Consider the following 21,553-nt stretch of genomic DNA (forward strand, 5'->3'; position numbering starts at 1 on the left):
ATGCTGGTTCACAGTAAAACAGGGGTGCATAATAAACTTCAAACTGGAACTATGGTGCGGAAAAAAGCAGTTACATATAACAAGGGTGGTTGAACTGGGCGAGGAGAGAAACAGAAGGAAAGGAAAGGTTAACGTTGGCTAACGATAATTACAAATAGTTAATATTGAAATGGCTGAGTTTTATGTATTAATGGTGAGAGGTTAAATTAATTGGAGTCCGGGAATGCTTGTTTGAACAGCCAAGTCTTGAGTCTTTTCATGAAAATTGAGAGGCAGGGTTCCAATCTAAGATCGGGGGGGGATGGAGTTCCATAAAGGTGGACCAGCTGTAGAGAAGGCCCGATCTCTTAAGGTAATGTGTCTGGTGGTTTTGGTAGGAGGTACCTGTAGTGATCCTCTGTATACGTCTCTTGTCAGTCTTGAAGAGTTATATAATCGGAGAGGGTTATGTAGGTCAATTGGAGCCAGTTGATGGATGGTTTTGTATATGATGGAAATGGACTTGTAGATGATTCTGAAGTGGATTGGCAACCAATGGAGGTTGGCAACCAATGGACTTGTAGATGATTCTGAAGTGGATTGGCAACCAATGGAGATTGGCAACCAATGGACTCATGAGATGACGATATCTTTTTCTTCGAATCCTCTTTAAGTTTTTAGAGGTGCTCTGCTGCGGTGAAAGTTTTCTCTTGGGCGACATATATATTGTCATCCAATTCCATCACTTATTTATAGCAGAGGTACTTTAAGGCTCTTAGGGACATACATCCGCATGGCCCGCAGGTAGTCAAGTCATGATCAGGACCCAGATATTTTAAACACACTTCATGAAGATCCAAAGATCCCATGCATTTAGGACATCTCCAGCATTTTTAGAACGGGGTCTTACCTTTTGTAGGGTTCTCCATGAGGCAAGGAAAAATGGAAGCTGCAAAATAATAAATAAGTTCACGACTGTCGACTACAAAACTCCTGAAGACTAAAAACGACGGTACCATTTGTCAGAAAGAAGTGACCGATTCTGCGTGAGAACCTTCGCGCATGCTCCCAAAGTTTTTCTAGAAATTCTGATGCTAAGACTCCAATAGGCCCTTATTGCCACCCGACATGTGCAGCTATTTTATGCGAGTGCCCACGGAGAAGTAGTTTTCTCATTTTAAATAGGTTTGAAACTTATGATCGGGAGAACTCTATTACTTTGGTCAATGATAGCGTTTCCCGGTGGTCTGGCTTAGACAGGGCGTTTTTTGGAGTACTCGGTATCGTATGAAACACCTACCTATATTTCGTTCCAAAATACTGAAAAAAGATTAAATAGCGGACTCGGGCAGGATTCATGTTTCCTTCTAAAGCAGAGCGCATGGCAGGAGCCAGGGAAGCAGCTGCACGTGTCTGCGGCCCCATCACCAGGGCCACGGCTCGCGACGCGTCCGAGAAAGGACCCCCGCCTGCCCAGGCAAGTGCCCTGTCTGCGTGGCTGCCCGCTGCCCTCGTCCTTTAGCCACTCGCGGCAAACAAATTCGTCCTCACGTGCTCGTGTGAAGCTCGCGGGCTCGCCGGGGAGCGGGGGGACTTCGTTCATGTGATTCAGGCATTGAGTTAGGCAGGCTCAGCGCCGGAGACGAAGCGCTGTCGGGGTCCTAACACGGGCGGCGTCGCGCTTTACGGTCCGGAGGGGAAGAGCGTGCGCTGCCCTCAAGGGAGCGCCGAAAAGTTTAGATTTTACCCATAATGTAAATTATTGTTAAAGCCAATTGGGATCCTATTGCCGACCTAAGATGATGGACAGAGGAACAAAGAGGTTGTTGAGACTTAAAATAGGATAACTATCGGTATTGTTTTCTCACACGACCTTAGAAAAATGCTTGAGGCTGGACAGCCATTCAGAAATGCTGAGAGACCCAGCTGATGGAGCCTAACACCACATCCCAGTGCATTGCGGGATTTGTATTCCGCCTTCTTCTGTTGGAGAAGCCGGAATACAGGGGAGAGCTGTCAAAAAGCTGGGACTGGTGTAAAGTTTCCATCCACAATTCAGGTCCCTGTGCTTTTTATTCCCTATCAGGATAAGAGTGGATAATCACTGGCACTTCACAGAGAAGCTTAAGGACGCTAGTGCCCCAGACTAACTCCACAAAACTATTTACCCAGGCATATATAGAAGGGTGTATGCAGTCAGGTGCCCAGACACCCTTGTGAGATCCGCTTACACAGACTCAGAGAATTTCATATCAAAGTTCATCACACAAGGTCACTGAATATGAAACTGTGTGTTTTGTTTATGGAGTTGGTATTGGTATTCTGTACCCATGTCATTCTTTTTGTCTTTATGCCTTATGTCATTGTATTTTGTTGATTTGTTTCTTGAAATGATTCATACTATATTTTTGTTAAATATTTGTTTTAAATACCCTGTGATTTTATTTCATTGTTTCTCACTGGAGCATTCTTATATTAAGCAGGTTATAAATGTAATCAAATAAAGTATTAACTACTCTTTGGTATATAACCCTCCAGGCAATGTATAATGAAAGAAGTCACCTTTTAAATCACATTTTCTGGAGCTCCTCTCCTGCCAAGCAGGCACTAAGAGTTTGGAGATGTTCCCTGTATGTGACAGACTGGATTGCTGCTCTTGCAGCAGGGGCTGGGAGTTTGGAGTTGCTCCCTGACTGTGACAGGCTGGATTTCTGCTCTTGCAGGCAGGGGCTGAGAGTTTGAGGATGCTCCCTGACTGTGACTGCCTGCATTGCTGCACTTGCAGGCAGGGGCTGGGAATTTGTGGTTGCTCCCTGACTGTGACAGGCTGGATTGCTGCACTTGCAGGCAGGGGCTGGGAATTTGTGGTTGCTCCCTGACTGTGACAGGCTGGATTGCTCATCTAAGGTGGTTACCGCATTTGTACATCATTATTGTAACCATTATCATTTGTTGATCCTTTCCCTCCACCTCCTACCTTGTCCTATCTTCCTAGCTTTAGTAACCATTTTCCTCTGTTAATCTCCTCCCTGCTTAAATGTTTAAGTTAACATTATTACCCCCCTGTTCGATGTAATTAACCCATGTTTGATGTAATTCACCCTTGTTCGATGTAAACCGATGTGATATGACTTTTCCATGAACATCGGTATAGAAAATAAATAAATACATAAATAAATCTTGCAGGCAGGAGCTGGAAGTTTGGGGATGCACCCTAAATATGACAAGCTGGATTGCTGCTCTTGCAGGCAGGGGCTGTGAGTTTGGGGATGCTTACTGACTGTGACAGGCTGGATGGAGGGACAACATGTAAATCTACAGCTCTAACACTAAATTTTCAAAAGAGATCTTTGATAAAATGAGGAAAGTAGTTAGAAAAAATCTGAAAGGTGCAGTGGTAAGGTTAAAAGTGTACAACAGACGTGGACATTGTTTGAAAATACAGTCTTAGAAGCACAGTCCGAATGTATTCCATGCATTAAGAAAGGCGGGAGGAAGGAAAAATGATTACCAGCAAGGTTAAAAGGTGAAGTGAAAGAGGCCATTTTAGCCAAAAAAAAAGTCCTTTAAAAATTGGAAGAAGGATCCATCTGAAGAAAATAGGAAAAAGCATAAGTACTGTCAAGTTAAGCATAAAATATTGATAAGGCAGGCTAAGAGATAATTTGAAATGAAGTTGGCTGTAGAGGCAAAAAAATCATAATAAAAATGTTTTAAAATATATCTAAAGCAAGAAACCTGTGAGAGAGTCGGTTGGCCCATTAGATGATCGAGGGGTTAAAAGGGCTCTTAGGGAAGATAAGTCCATTGCAGAAAGACTAAATTAATTCTTTGCTTCTGTGTTTACTAATGAGGATGTTGAAGAGATACTGGTTCCGGAGATGGTTTTCAAGGGTGATGATTCAGATGAACTGAACCAAATCACTGTAAACCTGGAAGATAATGTAGTAGGCCAGATTGACAAACAAAAGAGTAGCAAATCACCTGGACCGGATGGTTTGCACCCCAGGGACCTGAAGGAACTAAAAAATTAAATTTCAGACCTATTTCAATTAATTTGTAACCTATCATTAAAATCATCCATTGTACCCGAAGAGTGGGGGGTGGCCAATGTAACCCCGATATTTAAAAAGGGCTCCAGGGGGGATCCAGGAAACTATAGATCAATGAGCCTGACTTCAGTGCTGGGAAAAATAGTGGAAACTATTCTGAAGATCAAAATCAAAGAGCATATAGAAATACATGGTTTAATGGAACACAGTCAACATGGAATTATCCAAGGGAAATCTTGCTTCACAAATCTTCATTTTTTTTGAAGGGGTTAATAAACATGTAGATAAAGGTGAAACAGTAGATGTAATGTATCTGGATTTTAAAAGCTGTTTGACAAAGTCCCTCATGAGAGGCTTCTAAGGAAACTAAAAAGTCATGGGATAGGAGGCAGTGTCTTTTCGTGGATTACAAACTGGTTAAAAGTTAGAAAACAGAGTAGGATTAAATGGTTAATTTTCTCAGTGGAGTGCCTCAGGGATCTGTACTTGGACCGGTGCTTTTCAATATATTTATAAATGATCTGGAAAGGAATAAGATGAGTATGCTCCCTGACTGTGACAGGCTGGATTGCTGCTCTTACAGGCAGGCGCTGGGAATATGGGGATACTCCCTGACTCTGACTGGCTGGATTTCAGCTCATGCAGGCAGGGAATGGGAGTTTGGGGATGCTCCCTGACTGTGACAGGGTGGATTGCTGCTCTTGCCGTCAGACGCTGGGAGTTTGGGGACGCTCCCTGACTGTGACAGGCTGATTTGCTGCTCCTGCCGTCAGGCGCTGGGAGTTTGGGGACGCTCCCTGACTGTGACAGGCTGAATTGCTGCTCCTGCCGTCAGGCGCTGGGAGTTTGGGGACGCTCCCTGACTGTGACAGGCTGGATTGCTGCTCCTGCCGTCAGGCGCTGGGAGTTTGGGGACGCTCCCTGACTGTGATAGGCTGGATTGCTGCTCTTGCCGTCAGGCGTCCCTGACTGTGACAGGCTGGATTGCTGCTCCTGCCGTCAGGCGCTGGGAGTTTGGGGACGCTCCCTGACTGTGACAGGCTGGATTGCTGCTCTTGCCGTCAGGCGCTGGGAGTTTGGGGATGCTCCCTGACTGTGACAGGCTGGGTTGCTGCTCCTGCCGTCAGGCGCTGGGAGTTTGGGGACGCTCCCTGACTGTGACAGGCTGGGTTGCTGCTCCTGCCGTCAGGCGCTGGGAGTTTGGGGACGCTCCCTGACTGTGACAGGCTGGGTTGCTGCTCCTGCCGTCAGGCGCTGGGAGTTTGGGGACGCTCCCTGACTGTGACAGGCTGGATTGCTGCTCTTGCCGTCAGGCGTCCCTGACTGTGACAGGCTGGATTGCTGCTCCTGCCGTCAGGCGCTGGGAGTTTGGGGACGCTCCCTGACTGTGACAGGCTGGATTGCTGCTCTTGCCGTCAGGCGCTGGGAGTTTGGGGACGCTCCCTGACTGTGACAGGCTGGATTGCTGCTCCTGCCGTCAGGCGCTGGGAGTTTGGGGACGCTCCCTGACTGTGACAGGCTGGGTTGCTGCTCCTGCCGTCAGGCGCTGGGAGTTTGGGGACGCTCCCTGACTGTGACAGGCTGGGTTGCTGCTCCTGCCGTCAGGCGCTGGGAGTTTGGGGACGCTCCCTGACTGTGACAGGCTGGGTTGCTGCTCCTGCCGTCAGGCGCTGGGAGTTTGGGGACGCTCCCTGACTGTGACAGGCTGGATTGCTGCTCTTGCCGTCAGGCGTCCCTGACTGTGACAGGCTGGATTGCTGCTCCTGCCGTCAGGCGCTGGGAGTTTGGGGATGCTCCCTGACTGTGACAGGCTGGATTGCTGCTCCTGCCGTCAGGCGCTGGGAGTTTGGGGACGCTCCCTGACTGTGACAGGCTGGGTTGCTGCTCCTGCCGTCAGGCGCTGGGAGTTTGGGGACGCTCCCTGACTGTGACAGGCTGGGTTGCTGCTCCTGCCGTCAGGCGCTGGGAGTTTGGGGACGCTCCCTGACTGTGACAGGCTGGGTTGCTGCTCCTGCCGTCAGGCGCTGGGAGTTTGGGGACGCTCCCTGACTGTGACAGGCTGGGTTGCTGCTCCTGCCGTCAGGCGCTGGGAGTTTGGGGACGCTCCCTGACTGTGACAGGCTGGGTTGCTGCTCCTGCCGTCAGGCGCTGGGAGTTTGGGGACGCTCCCTGACTGTGACAGGCTGGATTGCTGCTCTTGCCGTCAGGCGTCCCTGACTGTGACATGCTGGGTTGCTGCTCCTGCCGTCAGACGCTGGGAGTTTGGGGACGCTCCCTGACTGTGACAGGCTGGATTGCTGCTCCTGCCGTCAGGCGCTGGGAGTTTGGGGACGCTCCCTGACTGTGACAGGCTGGATTGCTGCTCTTGCCGTCAGGCGCTGGGAGTTTGGGGATGCTCCCTGACTGTGACAGGCTGGATTGCTGCTCCTGCCGTCAGGCGCTGGGAGCTTGGGGACGCTCCCTGACTGTGACAGGCTGGGTTGCTGCTCCTGCCGTCAGGCGCTGGGAGTTTGGGGACGCTCCCTGACTGTGACAGGCTGGATTGCTGCTCCTGCCGTCAGGCGCTGGGAGTTTGGGGACGCTCCCTGACTGTGACAGGCTGGGTTGCTGCTCCTGCCGTCAGGCGCTGGGAGTTTGGGGACGCTCCCTGACTGTGACAGGCTGGGTTGCTGCTCCTGCCGTCAGGCGCTGGGAGTTTGGGGACGCTCCCTGACTGTGACAGGCTGGATTGCTGCTCCTGCCGTCAGGCGCTGGGAGTTTGGGGACGCTCCCTGACTGTGACAGGCTGGGTTGCTGCTCCTGCCGTCAGGCGCTGGCAGCCCTGCCTCTGCTGATCTCATTCTCTCTGTGCATCCCTCCCGGCAGCTGGAGCCAGTGAGGGAGCTGCTGCCGCTGTCCGCGTACCGTGCACGGGGCTCAGCCTCTCCCGGCGAGCAGTGGCCAGGCGACCCCGGGTGCCCTGGCGTCTTCATCCTTGTGCGGGGCGCGAGTGATGAGCGGCCGAAATTAACGCGGGCGAAGGACGGGCAGATCTGCAGCCATGACGGTGGATTTCGAAGAATGCATCAAAGACTCCCCCCGATTCCGGTAAGGACCCGGCGGTGGGGGCGGGCGCACCAATCACGCCCTTTTCACATGTGTGCATTGCACCCAGATTTGCTCAATATGGAGGTTTGGGGTTTATTGGTAACAAAAGGGAGATGAGTCTTGCAACGGCAGGGAGGGGTAGGCTGAGGCTCTGGCGGGGAAATCAATCATTTACTCATTAATGGCAGTACAAATTGGGGGAGGGGGGGGGGAGACCCGCTAAAGCTGGGGTTGGGGGCAATTTCCCCGGTTAGTGCTTGGGTGAGGATGAATGAATGAAACAGAGGGAGAGGGAGCTCGCCAGTCCGGGAAGTCACAAAGCGACGCTTGGTTAATCTCCCTTCAGTCTGATTGTCCGCATTACAGGGGTGCAAGCTTTGGAATGCAAGGGCCGCTCTCCTCGCTTTCTGCCTGTACCTACCTCTATTACATTCACATTGTTGGAAGGAGAGGGGGAGAGCCACCTCTCTTGGGTATAAGGAAATCAGGGCTGCAAGGTGACTGTCACTCAGCCCAGCTTCTGCTTTAGGAAACAACACAATAGAGAGGGAGCTGGCGGGGCTTTGTGCATGCTGAGGCGGGAGGGTGCAGACATGGGCTCGACTGCTTTGCAGAAGGGAAGAACAAGCAGGATTCACGACTATAAATAAACCCAATCCAGGCTTCCGGCCAAAAGAGGAGAATTTATAAATTACTCGAATGGCTGCAAAAAAAAAAACCAACCCTGAAATTCCGGTTTCGGCTCCTTCATTCATGCGGGGATGGGACTTACTCCGGCCCTCCAGGGCTGCAGGCTGAGGGCTGGGTCCGATGGAGATCCGCAGGAGATCCTATTCTGCGCCGTCTTTCACATTGCACCGGCTGGAGGAGCTTACAAAGGGCCTCGAGGACCCAGGCAATGGGGATGTTTAATTCCGGTCTTTTCATGGCACGCAGAGGGTGGCTGCCCCATCTCCACAGCCCCAAACAGAAAACAAGGTCTCAGAGGACCGGGCTGCCATCCCAGTCTATCAGAGGAAAGCATTATCAATAGTGCATATGGTCAAGGTCTGGCTTCTAATTTAGCAGAGGAACAAGGCATTAGCGTCACAGTTTTAGCTCCCTGGCTCTGGTACGTCCTTGCTCCCTCTTTGAAGATCAGTTATGTAGCCATCGGGTCACCCTCCTTGTACAGCGGGATGCTCTGCCCTCTGGTACCCTCCTGCCACACCCGGCTCAGTGCTTAGGCAGCTGGCCCTCTGCAGAACTCATCAGTAAGAAAAATGCAAATTGATTCAGAGTCTGTTCTCCTTACGTTCAGTCTGAGCTGATCCATATTTTGCGGGGAATAAGGAGCCTTACTGTTCTTGAATTAGGAAAAGACTTGGAGCAATGTGGTTCCAGGTCAAATACCCATAGGTATCTAATTAAATGCCTAGATAAAGATAGAATGACCCAAATGCTCACTGCGGCCAATAAACTCCCCCTACCACCACCAATCTGTCCTCAAAAGTAGACTTTTTGGCTGCAGTCTGACCTCTTTTTATGCAGTCTTGTTGCAAAGCCTGTAAAATGGTTCTTGAATTTGAATTCAGCGTCTGATGCTTTACCATTAAGATGGGCGCTGTCACAATTCACAGCTGAGGTTTGGCCAATTTTGCTGATAATTCAGAAATGAAAGAGTCAACATTTGACCTTTCCCCAAAACAAAACACAACACGCTCAAGCCAGGGCAGATTTGCCCCAGACTGATAAGATCCAATTTACCTAAGGCCAGAGAGCTCTGAGCATGGAGGCTGAGATGTCACATTGCTTCACTATTCATAGAGAGAGAATTCGGACCAGTATTGGGTGCTGCCTTATATTTGGGGGCGGAGCACCCCACTGATTTCGCAGGTCAGATAATTATACGATCTAAAATAGTCAGAGACAAACAAAACGAAAGGCCAAGCTGCATTAAGGTCAACAGAAGGCTGCTGAGGTTGCAGGAGCTCTTCTGGACTATCAGATGTGTGTGTGGGGGGCAGGCACCTGACTCCTTACTCCATCACTGAGATGAGCTGCTGAGCTCGAACGTCAGGTTAGCAAAAACAAATGAAATTAGAGCAATCTGCTGTTTCCTTAAGCTCAGCCCCCAGAATCTGGATAAGTGCATGAAATAGTGAGTTATGAGTGGTCCGCAGCAGTGTTTGAGAGGCTCCTCCCACCCGCAACCCTGTTTGAACATCACCTGCAGTTGATTTTGTCTGACTGGATCTTCTGTTTAACCCTTTGAATGCCTGTGACTCTGTCAGCAGTGCACTGCCTACTTTTTCCAACTCTAGAACCTGTTTTTCGTGTTATTATCTGCACCTCTTGAGAGCACAGAAGAATCCCTTTTCAGTTACATCTTTTCTGTCAAACAAATTATTTTATTTTTTGCCAGTTGTGAAAGTAAGATTTTTGTTGACAAATATAAGAAGCACCCAGGGACCAACAACAGCCTGAGCCACTCAGCGTCATTCTCAGAGACGCAGAATGGGAGAAAAGCCACTGGAAGAGTAACGTGGACTCGTATTCAGTTGAAATTCCCGGTTCCTTTCTTTCTTGTAAGAGCACCGTGGAAGAGCCCCTTTCGAGCTGGCAGCTGGCCCCACAGGGAACGGTGGCAGATGTAGACCAGTTGGCCCTTCCACTCTGCCCAGCTGAGATTCTTCCTCTGCTTTTCTAGCCCTTGGTGCAGTTTATAAATTCCCACTCCAACTCTCCCCAACCCGGCTTCTCTGACCTCCATGAGGACATGTTCCAAAGGAACGTAGGCAGTGAAATAGAGACGGGCACGAGCCACTTAGCTGTCTGAAGGTTGTCCTGCTTGTAGGATGCATTTTCAGCATCTCCCCTGTCCCTCCTCTCTCCTGCTTTCACTCTCCCCCCTCCCGCACAGCATCTCCCATCTGACTCTCCCTCTTTCCTCCACCAGCCGTATCTTCCTTCTCTCCTCCTTCCCATCATCCCTTCCCCCACCCTACAGCTCAGCTCAGGGCTCCCCACTCCCGCCTGTTTTGGAGGGGAGAGGACAGGGTGAGGGGGAAGTAGCAGGAACATTTTGAAAGCTGGCAGACTTCCACTGTCTGCCGTCCATCTCTGGACACTCAGCCAGGAAACGCCGGCCTGTGACTTACGAAAGTGTTCTTGGTGCTGCACAGGCAGAGTGGCCGTGGCCCGTGGGCCGGCTGACCCTGTTCCAGAGCAGTCTTTCCTCTGAGAAAGGATCACTGCTTGTGCTTTATTGATACCTTCCAGGTATTCGATGGGTTTTATTTGGGGGGCAGGGGGTTCAGAAGAGGTTTAACCCTCCCCCCTCCTATGCTTTGGCAAAGGTTGTTACACCATCACGTCCCTAGCGGGGTCTGCTGGCAGGGAGTTCAGCCCCCACCCCCATCTTCAACAGCCAAAAAGCAGCCATTGTGACCCGAGGCTGGAAAGGCCCCGTTTCATCTTCGCTAAAAGGCTAAGAGTCGTCCCATCCCATGCGCCAGTTCCGTGAGACACAGCCGTGTGCTTGCCTTGTTCATGTGAATGCACAGCACTAAAGGTGACCCCTCTCGCCGAGGTTTTTGGCGTAATCTTCCCTTCCGTAGGTGCAAAGAGAGTCACAGATCACGTTCTGGTGCTGGCCCTGGGTTTGCTTGGAAGGCTCGGCTGGTTTCCCTTTTCAATGTCTTGCATTCTTGCAGAGTCCTGAATTCCTCCTCATAAGCTCATTGACGTGGTGCTCTTGTCCTGAAAAATGTCCTCCCATGGAGGTGCTGCCTGGCTCTTCTTTGGGATCTGCAGTTTTGTGTCTCTGCAGGGGAAGTGTATGTGTTGGTTTTTTTTATTGGGGGGGGGGGTGTATTTGGGTTTCAGTTCATGTAAGGTTTATTTTGGTTAGGTTCATTTCCTGAACTAAAACATTAAATCCCCCCCCCCCACCCGAAGAAATGGAATCAAAATGGCTCCGCTGCTCTCCCCACACCCAGCAATGTGAGGGCCAGGCTGGGGCTTCCCTGGCCCCTCCACCCCCGTTTCCCACCCCTTCTGTGGGGGTCTTCAGCGTACCCAGGGGCAGAAGTGTTGCTCCTATCCCACCAGCTCTGTCTCTAGATCGGTGCCAGCCAAAAATATCCCAGCAGTTTCTGAAATTTCCCTTTTCAGTTTGTTCCATTCTGAAACATTAAGGGCCAACAAGCAAGTTGTAGGCGATGGCTTTTTATTTGCCTAACTTACTAGCTCAGGGGCAAGCCTTTGAGAGCTCTCCTCTGGTCATCAGGCCAGTGAAGACAGAGCCGAACGTCAGCTTGGGCTCAGGAAAGGAGGGTGGAGGTGAATGGCAGTACCGCCATCCATCTGAGCATGGGGGAGAAAGCCATGCCCAGCAAATCGAGAAATGGATTGCTTTGTTCCAAAAAACACATTCATTTCAAATGCATGCACATCCCCATTGTCTAGCTTTACTCGCTGATACCTGCTGAAATTTCATTGCAGAATGGGGTATGTAGTAACGTTGCTAGTGTTGGGTTAGGAATGAGTACCTGAAGAACCTCTGTTGAAATATCATTTCACAAAATACAGGATGTAGGCTCACTTTTTTCCCCGAGTGAAAAGTTTTAGCTCTTGAGAAGGCCACATAGAGTTGTCCATGCGTAAAGGCTGCTATCTACAGATTTAGTCTGCGCTTTGTTGTCTAGTCGGGCTGAAATTCATTCTCGTTTAGGTCGTGTCTGATGGTGTCAAGAGAATTCATGGAAGGAAGATGCTTTCATTTTGAAATGTTCCTGTGATGACGTCTGCGTGAAATGTTTTCTAATAGCTAAGCCTGTTCCATTGCAGAGAGCAGGCTGAGCGTTAGGTTGAGTTCCTGCTGGAAACTCTGCAGGCTGGAGAGTGAGGCATTGAATACTTGCACGGGTAGGACCTCCTCGTCTTTGCCATTTCAGGAATCGGGGGGGGGGGGGGGGGGGTCCAGGGTCAGGGTCTTTCACGTGATATATTGCAGTTCCTGTTCATAGCTTTTCTAAGGAGAGTGGGATGGCCAGGCCATGGACACAGAATTGCCCCTTACGACCTGTCCCTAGGGTGAGTGTGAGGAATGCTTTGAGTAGCCGGGAGTGCCAGGTCATTAAGATGTGATGGTCCAGTGTTTGTGTGTTTACTGGAAGGCTAAGTCAAGCAGTCTGTAAAATGGCTGATATTTCATAACAGAGAGGCTTCAAGTGCTGCTCCATCTCTCTGCTCCTCCAGCTCCCCTCCCCTCTTAAATCGGCCCAGTCTGGTTCTGATTCCTTTACTACTGGTGGGTGACGCAGTAATAGGAATTGTTTCTGGTGGTCTCTGCCTGAGGAATCAGCTTTTCTTGGGGTTACCTGCGGCACATAAAGTAGTTTTATGATGCTGCGTCTTGCTGTAATAAAACCCACAAAGGAATATTAGTTTCCCCTAGAGGGAGCTGAGACCAGAAATCATTTCTAGCAAGTTGACGCTGTTGGGCGTAGTAGAGGTCATCAGTAGCAAGGTATCAGCTGACAGAGGGCTGTATTTAAAGAAACACTTCCAGGCTCCTTCCACATAGCATCTTATTATGTAAGAAATCCTAATCTTTATAGAAAAAGAGCAGGTTTGCAAAAGTGACTCTTTAGTTGTGGAAGGTTTTGGAAGGACAAAAAATACCTCGAAAATGTTGACAGATAAGGCCTCCATGGACCTTTCTGTATGCAGTCGCTGCTCCCTTCCAGCCTTCAGCCTACCAGGAAGGCCCCTAGTGCCTGGCACTCACTTAGCAGTGCCCGGCCCACCAGCACCGGCATCTCCAAGAGAGACACCTATGCCATCAATTTCAAAAGTTTGATTAGAGGGCACGCTTAATTAACGTAATTGCCATGAAACAGCCATGGCAGGCAGGTTTCGGTATCAGTGTGTGTTCTGTTTGTTTTCTTTTCCTCTTAATTGCAATAATTACTCGGTGACTGAGCCAGTAGATGTCTCCGGGCCTGGCTGCTCCGAGTAAGCGGGCATCAGTGTCTTTCACCTGCTGGTGAGGTGACCCCTGGTGCTCTGGATTAATTACATTCACAGACTGAGTCAGTCTGCGTGGAGTTATAACTCTGTCTCCAGGAGGGGCAAGGGATCTGACGAGACAGGGAAGTCTGTAGCCTGCTGGATTTCTCTGATTAAAGCCTGGGAAAAAGGTTGGCGCAAAGCTGAAGGGCGTGCAAGATGGCAGAGTGAAAACAAAGGTGTAGTACAGGGAAATATTTGGGATTGGAGTCCCTGAATGTTTACAGGGAACCAGAGTTAGCCACATCTGAACAGGTAAGAAGCCGCTAGCTGTGCTCCGAGTGATCCGGCCCCCTAGTGATTCAGTGTTATACAAAACCAGGCCACAAAGCTGTTCAAAATGCTTTCTCTGAACAGTCGGTACCTTGTTGTGCTAGCACTGACATAAGGAAGAGAGGCAGGATCTAGTAACTGGGAAGGCATCTCCCCATTAAGATCTGCCAGGTCCTTGCAAGTGACCCAGGCTGGCACCCTGTCAGACACTGAGGGACTTTATTCTGACCCAGCAGGGCATCTTTGTGTATACATCTGATTTCCTGTTCCCCCACCCACTAGGCTCAAGGAGAAGAATCCAGTGATCCCAGCAATATAAATAAAAACATGTTGCGGTCCGGTCCGTGAAGCTCACGTCCCGGTCCTTACCTCAAGGGTTCCTGCCGGCTGGGAATGAAGCGGAGTCAGGATCTGGGCGTCCCCATGGGGGAGATGCCATTGCGGGCCTGCCTCTAGGCACTCGCGCGAGAGAGCGCCCCGCGCTTTTCTAGACAGTTTCCCGCCGGAGGGTGGCTCAGCCCCGAGTCTGACGTCAGACGCCGCGGCCTACTTAAGGCCACCGCGGGCACCCGACCAGTGCCTGGCAACAGGGTTCCTTCGGTCCCCCGTTGCCTTGAGCTCCAGAGTCAGCCAGCGGTCTGACCACTCTGTTCCTGCCTGCCTGCCGGTTCCTGTCTTCCTGCCTGCCTACAGCCCAAGCCGGGTTCCTGCCTGCCTACAGCCCAAGCTGGGTTCCTGCCTGCCTACAGCCCAAGCTGGGTTCCTGCCTGCCTTCAGCCCAAGCCGGGTTCCTGCCTTCAGCCTAAGTCGGGTTCCTGCCTTCAGCCCAAGCTGGGTTCCTGCCTGCCTTCAGCCCAAGCCGGGTTCCTGCCTGCCTACAGCCCAAGTCGGATTCCTGCCTGCCTACAGCCCAAGCTGGGTTCCTGCCTGCCTTCAGCCTAAGCCGGGTTCCAGCCTTCAGCCTAAGCCGGGTTCCTGCCTGCCTTCAGCCTAAGTCGGGTTCCTGCCTGCCTTCAGCCCAAGTCGGGTTCCTGCCAGCCTTCAGCCTAAGTCGGGTTCCTGCCTGCCTTCAGCCCAAGCTGGGTTCCTGCCTGCCTTCAGCCTAAGTCGGGTTCCTGCCTTCAGCCGAAGTCGGGTTCCTGCCTGCCTTCAGCCTAAGTCGGGTTCCTGCCTTCAGCCCAAGCCGGGTTCCTGCCTGCCTTCAGCCTAAGTCGGGTTCCTGCCTGCCTTCAGCCTAAGTCGGGTTCCTGCCTTCAGCCTAAGTCGGGTTCCTGCCTGCCTTCAGCCTAAGTCGGGTTCCTGCCTTCAGCCTAAGTCGGGTTCCTGCCTGCCTACAGCCTAAGTCGGGTTCCTGCCTGCCTTCAGCCTAAGTCGGGTTCCTGCCTGCCTTCAGCCTAAGTCGGGTTCCTGCCTTCAGCCTAAGCCGGGTTCCTGCCTTCAGCCCAAGCTGGGTTCCTGCCTGCCTTCAGCCTAAGTCGGGTTCCTGCCTTCAGCCTAAGTCGGGTTCCTGCCTGCCTTCAGCCCAAGCCGGGTTCCTGCCTTCAGCCTAAGTCGGGTTCCTGCCTTCAGCCCAAGCCGGGTTCCTGCCAGCCTTCAGCCTAAGTCGGGTTCCTGCCTGCCTTCAGCCCAAGCCGGGTTCCTGCCTGCCTTCAGCCTAAGTCGGGTTCCTGCCTGCCTTCAGCCCAAGTCGGGTTCCTGCCAGCCTTCAGCCCAAGCTGGGTTCCTGCCAGCCTTCAGCCCAAGCCGGGTTCCTGCCAGCCTTCAGCCCAAGCTGGGTTCCTGCCAGCCTTCAGCCCAAGTCGGGTTCCTGCCTGCCTTCAGCCCAAGTCGGGTTCCTGCCAGCCTTCAGCCCAAGCCGGGTTCCTGCCAGCCTTCAGCCCAAGCCGGGTTCCTGCCTGCCTTCAGCCCAAGTCGGGTTCCTGCCTGCCTTCAGCCTAAGTCGGGTTCCTGCCTGCCTTCAGCCCAAGTCGGGTTCCTGCCTGCCTTCAGCCTAAGTCGGGTTCCTGCCTGCCTTCAGCCTAAGTCGGGTTCCTGCCTGCCTTCAGCCCAAGCCGGGTTCCTGCCTGCCTTCAGCCCAAGCCGGGTTCCTGCCTGCCTTCAGCCTAAGTCGGGTTCCTGCCTGCCTTCAGCCTAAGTCGGGTTCCTGCCTGCCTTCAGCCCAAGCCGGGTTCCTGCCTGCCTACAGCCCAAGCTGGGTTCCTGCCTGCCTACAGCCCAAGCTGGGTTCCTGCCTGCCTTCAGCCCAAGCCGGGTTCCTGCCTTCAGCCTAAGTCGGGTTCCTGCCTTCAGCCCAAGCTGGGTTCCTGCCTGCCTTCAGCCCAAGCCGGGTTCCTGCCTGCCTACAGCCCAAGTCGGATTCCTGCCTGCCTACAGCCCAAGCTGGGTTCCTGCCTGCCTTCAGCCTAAGCCGGGTTCCAGCCTTCAGCCTAAGCCGGGTTCCTGCCTGCCTTCAGCCTAAGTCGGGTTCCTGCCTGCCTTCAGCCCAAGTCGGGTTCCTGCCAGCCTTCAGCCTAAGTCGGGTTCCTGCCTGCCTTCAGCCCAAGCTGGGTTCCTGCCTGCCTTCAGCCTAAGTCGGGTTCCTGCCTTCAGCCTAAGTCGGGTTCCTGCCTGCCTTCAGCCTAAGTCGGGTTCCTGCCTTCAGCCCAAGCCGGGTTCCTGCCTGCCTTCAGCCTAAGTCGGGTTCCTGCCTTCAGCCTAAGTCGGGTTCCTGCCTGCCTTCAGCCTAAGTCGGGTTCCTGCCTTCAGCCTAAGTCGGGTTCCTGCCTGCCTACAGCCTAAGTCGGGTTCCTGCCTGCCTTCAGCCTAAGTCGGGTTCCTGCCTGCCTTCAGCCTAAGTCGGGTTCCTGCCTTCAGCCTAAGCCGGGTTCCTGCCTTCAGCCCAAGCTGGGTTCCTGCCTGCCTTCAGCCTAAGTCGGGTTCCTGCCTTCAGCCTAAGTCGGGTTCCTGCCTGCCTTCAGCCCAAGCCGGGTTCCTGCCTTCAGCCTAAGTCGGGTTCCTGCCTTCAGCCCAAGCCGGGTTCCTGCCAGCCTTCAGCCTAAGTCGGGTTCCTGCCTGCCTTCAGCCCAAGCCGGGTTCCTGCCTGCCTTCAGCCTAAGTCGGGTTCCTGCCTGCCTTCAGCCCAAGTCGGGTTCCTGCCAGCCTTCAGCCCAAGCCGGGTTCCTGCCAGCCTTCAGCCCAAGCCGGGTTCCTGCCAGCCTTCAGCCCAAGCTGGGTTCCTGCCAGCCTTCAGCCCAAGTCGGGTTCCTGCCTGCCTTCAGCCCAAGTCGGGTTCCTGCCAGCCTTCAGCCCAAGCCGGGTTCCTGCCAGCCTTCAGCCCAAGCCGGGTTCCTGCCTGCCTTCAGCCCAAGTCGGGTTCCTGCCTGCCTTCAGCCTAAGTCGGGTTCCTGCCTGCCTTCAGCCCAAGTCGGGTTCCTGCCTGCCTTCAGCCTAAGTCGGGTTCCTGCCTGCCTTCAGCCTAAGTCGGGTTCCTGCCTGCCTTCAGCCCAAGCCGGGTTCCTGCCTGCCTTCAGCCCAAGCCGGGTTCCTGCCTGCCTTCAGCCTAAGTCGGGTTCCTGCCTGCCTTCAGCCTAAGTCGGGTTCCTGCCTGCCTTCAGCCTAAGTCGGGTTCCTGCCTTCAGCCTAAGTCGGGTTCCTGCCTGCCTACAGCCTAAGTCGGGTTCCTGCCTGCCTTCAGCCTAAGTCGGGTTCCTGCCAGCCTTCAGCCTAAGTCGGGTTCCTGCCTGCCTTCAGCCTAAGTCGGGTTCCTGCCTGCCTTCAGCCTAAGTCGGGTTCCTGCCTACAGCCTAAGCCGGGTTCCTGCCTGCCTTCAGCCTAAGTCGGGTTCCTGCCTGCCTTCAGCCTAAGTCGGGTTCCTGCCTACAGCCTAAGCCGGGTTCCTGCCTGCCTTCAGCCTAAGTCGGGTTCCTGCCTGCCTTCAGCCCAAGCCGGGTTCCTGCCAGCCTTCAGCCCAAGCCGGGTTCCTGCCTGCCTTCAGCCTAAGTCGGGTTCCTGCCTGCCTTCAGCCCAAGTCGGGTTCCTGCCAGCCTTCAGCCCAAGCTGGGTTCCTGCCTGCCTTCAGCCTAAGTCGGGTTCCTGCCTGCCTTCAGCCCAAGCCGGGTTCCTGCCTGCCTTCAGCCCAAGTCGGGTTCCTGCCTGCCTTCAGCCTAAGCCGGGTTCCTGCCTGCCTTCAGCCTAAGTCGGGTTCCTGCCTGCCTTCAGCCCAAGCCGGGTTCCTGCCAGCCTTCAGCCCAAGCCGGGTTCCTGCCTGCCTTCAGCCTAAGTCGGGTTCCTGCCTGCCTTCAGCCCAAGTCGGGTTCCTGCCTGCCTTCAGCCCAAGCCGGGTTCCTGCCTGCCTTCAGCCCAAGTCGGGTTCCTGCCTGCCTTCAGCCCAAGCCGGGTTCCTGCCTGCCTTCAGCCTAAGTCGGGTTCCTGCCTGCCTTCAGCCCAAGCCGGGTTCCTGCCAGCCTTCAGCCCAAGCCGGGTTCCTGCCTGCCTTCAGCCTAAGTCGGGTTCCTGCCTGCCTTCAGCCCAAGCCGGGTTCCTGCCTGCCTTCAGCCCAAGTCGGGTTCCTGCCTGCCTTCAGCCCAAGCCGGGTTCCTGCCTGCCTTCAGCCCAAGTCGGGTTCCTGCCTGCCTTCAGCCCAAGTCGGGTTCCTGCCTGCCTTCAGCCCAAGCCGGGTTCCTGCCTGCCTTCAGCCTAAGTCGGGTTCCTGCCTGCCTTCAGCCCAAGCCGGGTTCCTGCCAGCCTTCAGCCCAAGCCGGGTTCCTGCCTGCCTTCAGCCTAAGTCGGGTTCCTGCCTGCCTTCAGCCTAAGTCGGGTTCCTGCCTGCCTTCAGCCCAAGCCGGGTTCCTGCCTGCCTTCAGCCCAAGTCGGGTTCCTGCCTGCCTTCAGCCCAAGCCGGGTTCCTGCCTGCCTTCAGCCCAAGTCGGGTTCCTGCCTGCCTTCAGCCCAAGCCGGGTTCCTGCCTGCCTTCAGCCTAAGTCGGGTTCCTGCCTGCCTTCAGCCCAAGTCGGGTTCCTGCCAGCCTTCAGCCCAAGCTGGGTTCCTGCCTGCCTTCAGCCTAAGTCGGGTTCCTGCCTGCCTTCAGCCCAAGCCGGGTTCCTGCCTGCCTTCAGCCCAAGCCGGGTTCCTGCCTGCCTTCAGCCTAAGTCGGGTTCCTGCCTGCCTTCAGCCTAAGTCGGGTTCCTGCCTGCCTTCAGCCTAAGTCGGGTTCCTGCCTTCAGCCTAAGTCGGGTTCCTGCCTGCCTACAGCCTAAGTCGGGTTCCTGCCTGCCTTCAGCCTAAGTCGGGTTCCTGCCTGCCTTCAGCCTAAGTCGGGTTCCTGCCTGCCTTCAGCCCAAGTCGGGTTCCTGCCTGCCTTCAGCCTAAGTCGGGTTCCTGCCTGCCTTCAGCCTAAGTCGGGTTCCTGCCTTCAGCCTAAGTCGGGTTCCTGCCTGCCTACAGCCTAAGCCGGGTTCCTGCCTGCCTTCAGCCTAAGCCGGGTTCCTGCCTGCCTTCAGCCTAAGTCGGGTTCCTGCCTGCCTTCAGCCCAAGCCGGGTTCCTGCCAGCCTTCAGCCCAAGCCGGGTTCCTGCCTGCCTTCAGCCTAAGTCGGGTTCCTGCCTGCCTTCAGCCCAAGTCGGGTTCCTGCCAGCCTTCAGCCCAAGCTGGGTTCCTGCCTGCCTTCAGCCTAAGTCGGGTTCCTGCCTGCCTTCAGCCCAAGCCGGGTTCCTGCCTGCCTTCAGCCTAAGTCGGGTTCCTGCCAGCCTTCAGCCCAAGCTGGGTTCCTGCCTGCCTTCAGCCCAAGCCGGGTTCCTGCCTGCCTTCAGCCCAAGTCGGGTTCCTGCCTGCCTTCAGCCCAAGCCGGGTTCCTGCCTGCCTTCAGCCCAAGTCGGGTTCCTGCCTGCCTTCAGCCTAAGTCGGGTTCCTGCCTGCCTTCAGCCCAAGCTGGGTTCCTGCCTGCCTTCAGCCTAAGTCGGGTTCCTGCCTGCCTTCAGCCCAAGCCGGGTTCCTGCCTGCCTTCAGCCCAAGTCGGGTTCCTGCCTGCCTTCAGCCTAAGTCGGGTTCCTGCCTGCCTTCAGCCCAAGCTGGGTTCCTGCCTGCCTTCAGCCCAAGTCGGGTTCCTGCCTGCCTTCAGCCTAAGTCGGGTTCCTGCCTTCAGCCTAAGTCGGGTTCCTGCCTGCCTACAGCCTAAGTCGGGTTCCTGCCTTCAGCCTAAGTCGGGTTCCTGCCTGCCTTCAGCCTAAGTCGGGTTCCTGCCTGCCTTCAGCCTAAGTCGGGTTCCTGCCTTCAGCCTAAGTCGGGTTCCTGCCTGCCTTCAGCCTAAGTCGGGTTCCTGCCTTCAGCCTAAGTCGGGTTCCTGCCTGCCTTCAGCCTAAGTCGGGTTCCTGCCTGCCTTCAGCCTAAGTCGGGTTCCTGCCTTCAGCCTAAGTCGGGTTCCTGCCTGCCTACAGCCTAAGTCGGGTTCCTGCCTGCCTTCAGCCTAAGTCGGGTTCCTGCCTGCCTTCAGCCTAAGTCGGGTTCCTGCCTTCAGCCCAAGCTGGGTTCCTGCCTTCAGCCCAAGCTGGGTTCCTGCCTTCAGCCTAAGTCGGGTTCCTGCCTTCAGCCCAAGCCGGGTTCCTGCCAGCCTTCAGCCTAAGTCGGGTTCCTGCCTGCCTTCAGCCCAAGCCGGGTTCCTGCCTTCAGCCTAAGTCGGGTTCCTGCCAGCCTTCAGCCCAAGCCGGGTTCCTGCCTTCAGCCTAAGTCGGGTTCCTGCCTTCAGCCCAAGCCGGGTTCCTGCCAGCCTTCAGCCTAAGTCGGGTTCCTGCCTGCCTTCAGCCCAAGCCGGGTTCCTGCCAGCCTACAGCCCAAGCCGGGTTCCTGCCAGCCTTCAGCCCAAGCTGGGTTCCTGCCTGCCTTCAGCCCAAGTCGGGTTCCTGCCAGCCTTCAGCCCAAGCTGGGTTCCTGCCTGCCTTCAGCCCAAGTCGGGTTCCTGCCTGCCTTCAGCCCAAGTCGGGTTCCTGCCTGCCTTCAGCCCAAGCTGGGTTCCTGCCTGCCTTCAGCCCAAGTCGGGTTCCTGCCTGCCTTCAGCCTAAGTCGGGTTCCTGCCTGCCTTCAGCCTAAGTCGGGTTCCTGCCTGCCTTCAGCCCAAGCTGGGTTCCTGCCTGCCTTCAGCCTAAGTCGGGTTCCTGCCTGCCTTCAGCCTAAGTCGGGTTCCTGCCTGCCTTCAGCCTAAGCCGGGTTCCTGCCTGCCTTCAGCCTAAGTCGGGTTCCTGCCTTCAGCCTAAGTCGGGTTCCTGCCTGCCTTCAGCCTAAGCCGGGTTCCTGCCTGCCTTCAGCCTAAGTCGGGTTCCTGCCTGCCTTCAGCCTAAGCCGGGTTCCTGCCTGCCTTCAGCCTAAGTCGGGTTCCTGCCTGCCTTCAGCCTAAGTCGGGTTCCTGCCAGCCTTCAGCCTAAGTCGGGTTCCTGCCTGCCTTCAGCCCAAGTCGGGTTCCTGCCTGCCTTCAGCCTAAGTCGGGTTCCTGCCTTCAGCCTAAGTCGGGTTCCTGCCTGCCTTCAGCCTAAGTCGGGTTCCTGCCTTCAGCCTAAGTCGGGTTCCTGCCTGCCTTCAGCCTAAGTCGGGTTCCTGCCTGCCTTCAGCCCAAGTCGGGTTCCTGCCTTCAGCCTAAGTCGGGTTCCTGCCTTCAGCCTAAGTCGGGTTCCTGCCTGCCTTCAGCCTAAGTCGGGTTCCTGCCTTCAGCCTAAGTCGGGTTCCTGCCTTCAGCCTAAGTCGGGTTCCTGCCTGCCTTCAGCCTAAGTCGGGTTCCTGCCTTCAGCCTAAGTCGGGTTCCTGCCTGCCTTCAGCCTAAGTCGGGTTCCTGCCTGCCTACAGCCTAAGTCGGGTTCCTGCCTGCCTTCAGCCTAAGTCGGATTCCTGCCCGCTTCCTCGCCATCGTCCGCCTCGCCTAAGTCCCAGCGGTCGGGCCCCTATGGGCTCCTCCCGGGGGGGCTCCGACTTCCAGGGTGAACCTCCTAAGTCCCAGCAGCTGGACTCCCAAGGGCTCCTCCCGGGGGAGTACCAGCTTCCAGGGTGAAACCGCTTCGACCCGCCTGCCTGAAGTCTGCCTCCCGGCCTGCTCAGTCGAGACCAGTGAAGTTCTTCCCAAGGCTCCACTAGCCCCGTGTTCACAACAAA

General features: G+C 54.7%; 2 protein-coding genes across 11 annotated transcripts in view; one reads left to right on the forward strand and one right to left on the reverse strand.

Moving 5' to 3' along the window:
• PUSL1 (pseudouridine synthase like 1) overlaps positions 1 to 21,553 on the reverse strand; it is a 90,663-nt gene that overhangs the window by 40,873 nt on the left and 28,237 nt on the right. For 2 of the 6 annotated variants that reach the window (XM_029578397.1, XM_029578399.1), the window contains exons 1-2: positions 1,280 to 1,600; positions 890 to 928 (exon numbers count right to left, since the gene is read on the reverse strand). The exons of 1 other annotated variant lie outside the window; for it this stretch is intronic. In XM_029578397.1, coding sequence (XP_029434257.1) covers positions 890 to 928; positions 1,280 to 1,404 — 164 coding nt within the window. In that variant the 5' untranslated portion in view covers positions 1,405 to 1,600. Of the gene's footprint in view, positions 1 to 889; positions 929 to 1,279; positions 1,601 to 21,553 lie in introns of those variants that run through there. 3 more of the 6 variants (XM_029578401.1, XM_029578395.1, XM_029578396.1) reach the window with 3 other exon arrangements.
• ACAP3 (ArfGAP with coiled-coil, ankyrin repeat and PH domains 3) overlaps positions 6,805 to 21,553 on the forward strand; it is a 100,988-nt gene continuing 86,239 nt past the window's right edge. For 4 of the 5 annotated variants that reach the window (XM_029578389.1, XM_029578390.1, XM_029578391.1 and 1 more), the window contains exon 1: positions 6,805 to 7,118. In XM_029578389.1, coding sequence (XP_029434249.1) covers positions 7,072 to 7,118 — 47 coding nt within the window. In that variant the 5' untranslated portion in view covers positions 6,805 to 7,071. The remainder of the gene's footprint in view (positions 7,119 to 21,553) is intronic. The other variant, XM_029578393.1, reaches the window with a different exon arrangement.

The sequence above is a fragment of the Rhinatrema bivittatum genome, chromosome 15 (genome assembly GCF_901001135.1).
Source record: "Rhinatrema bivittatum chromosome 15, aRhiBiv1.1, whole genome shotgun sequence".
Lineage (NCBI taxonomy): Eukaryota > Metazoa > Chordata > Amphibia > Gymnophiona > Rhinatrematidae > Rhinatrema > Rhinatrema bivittatum.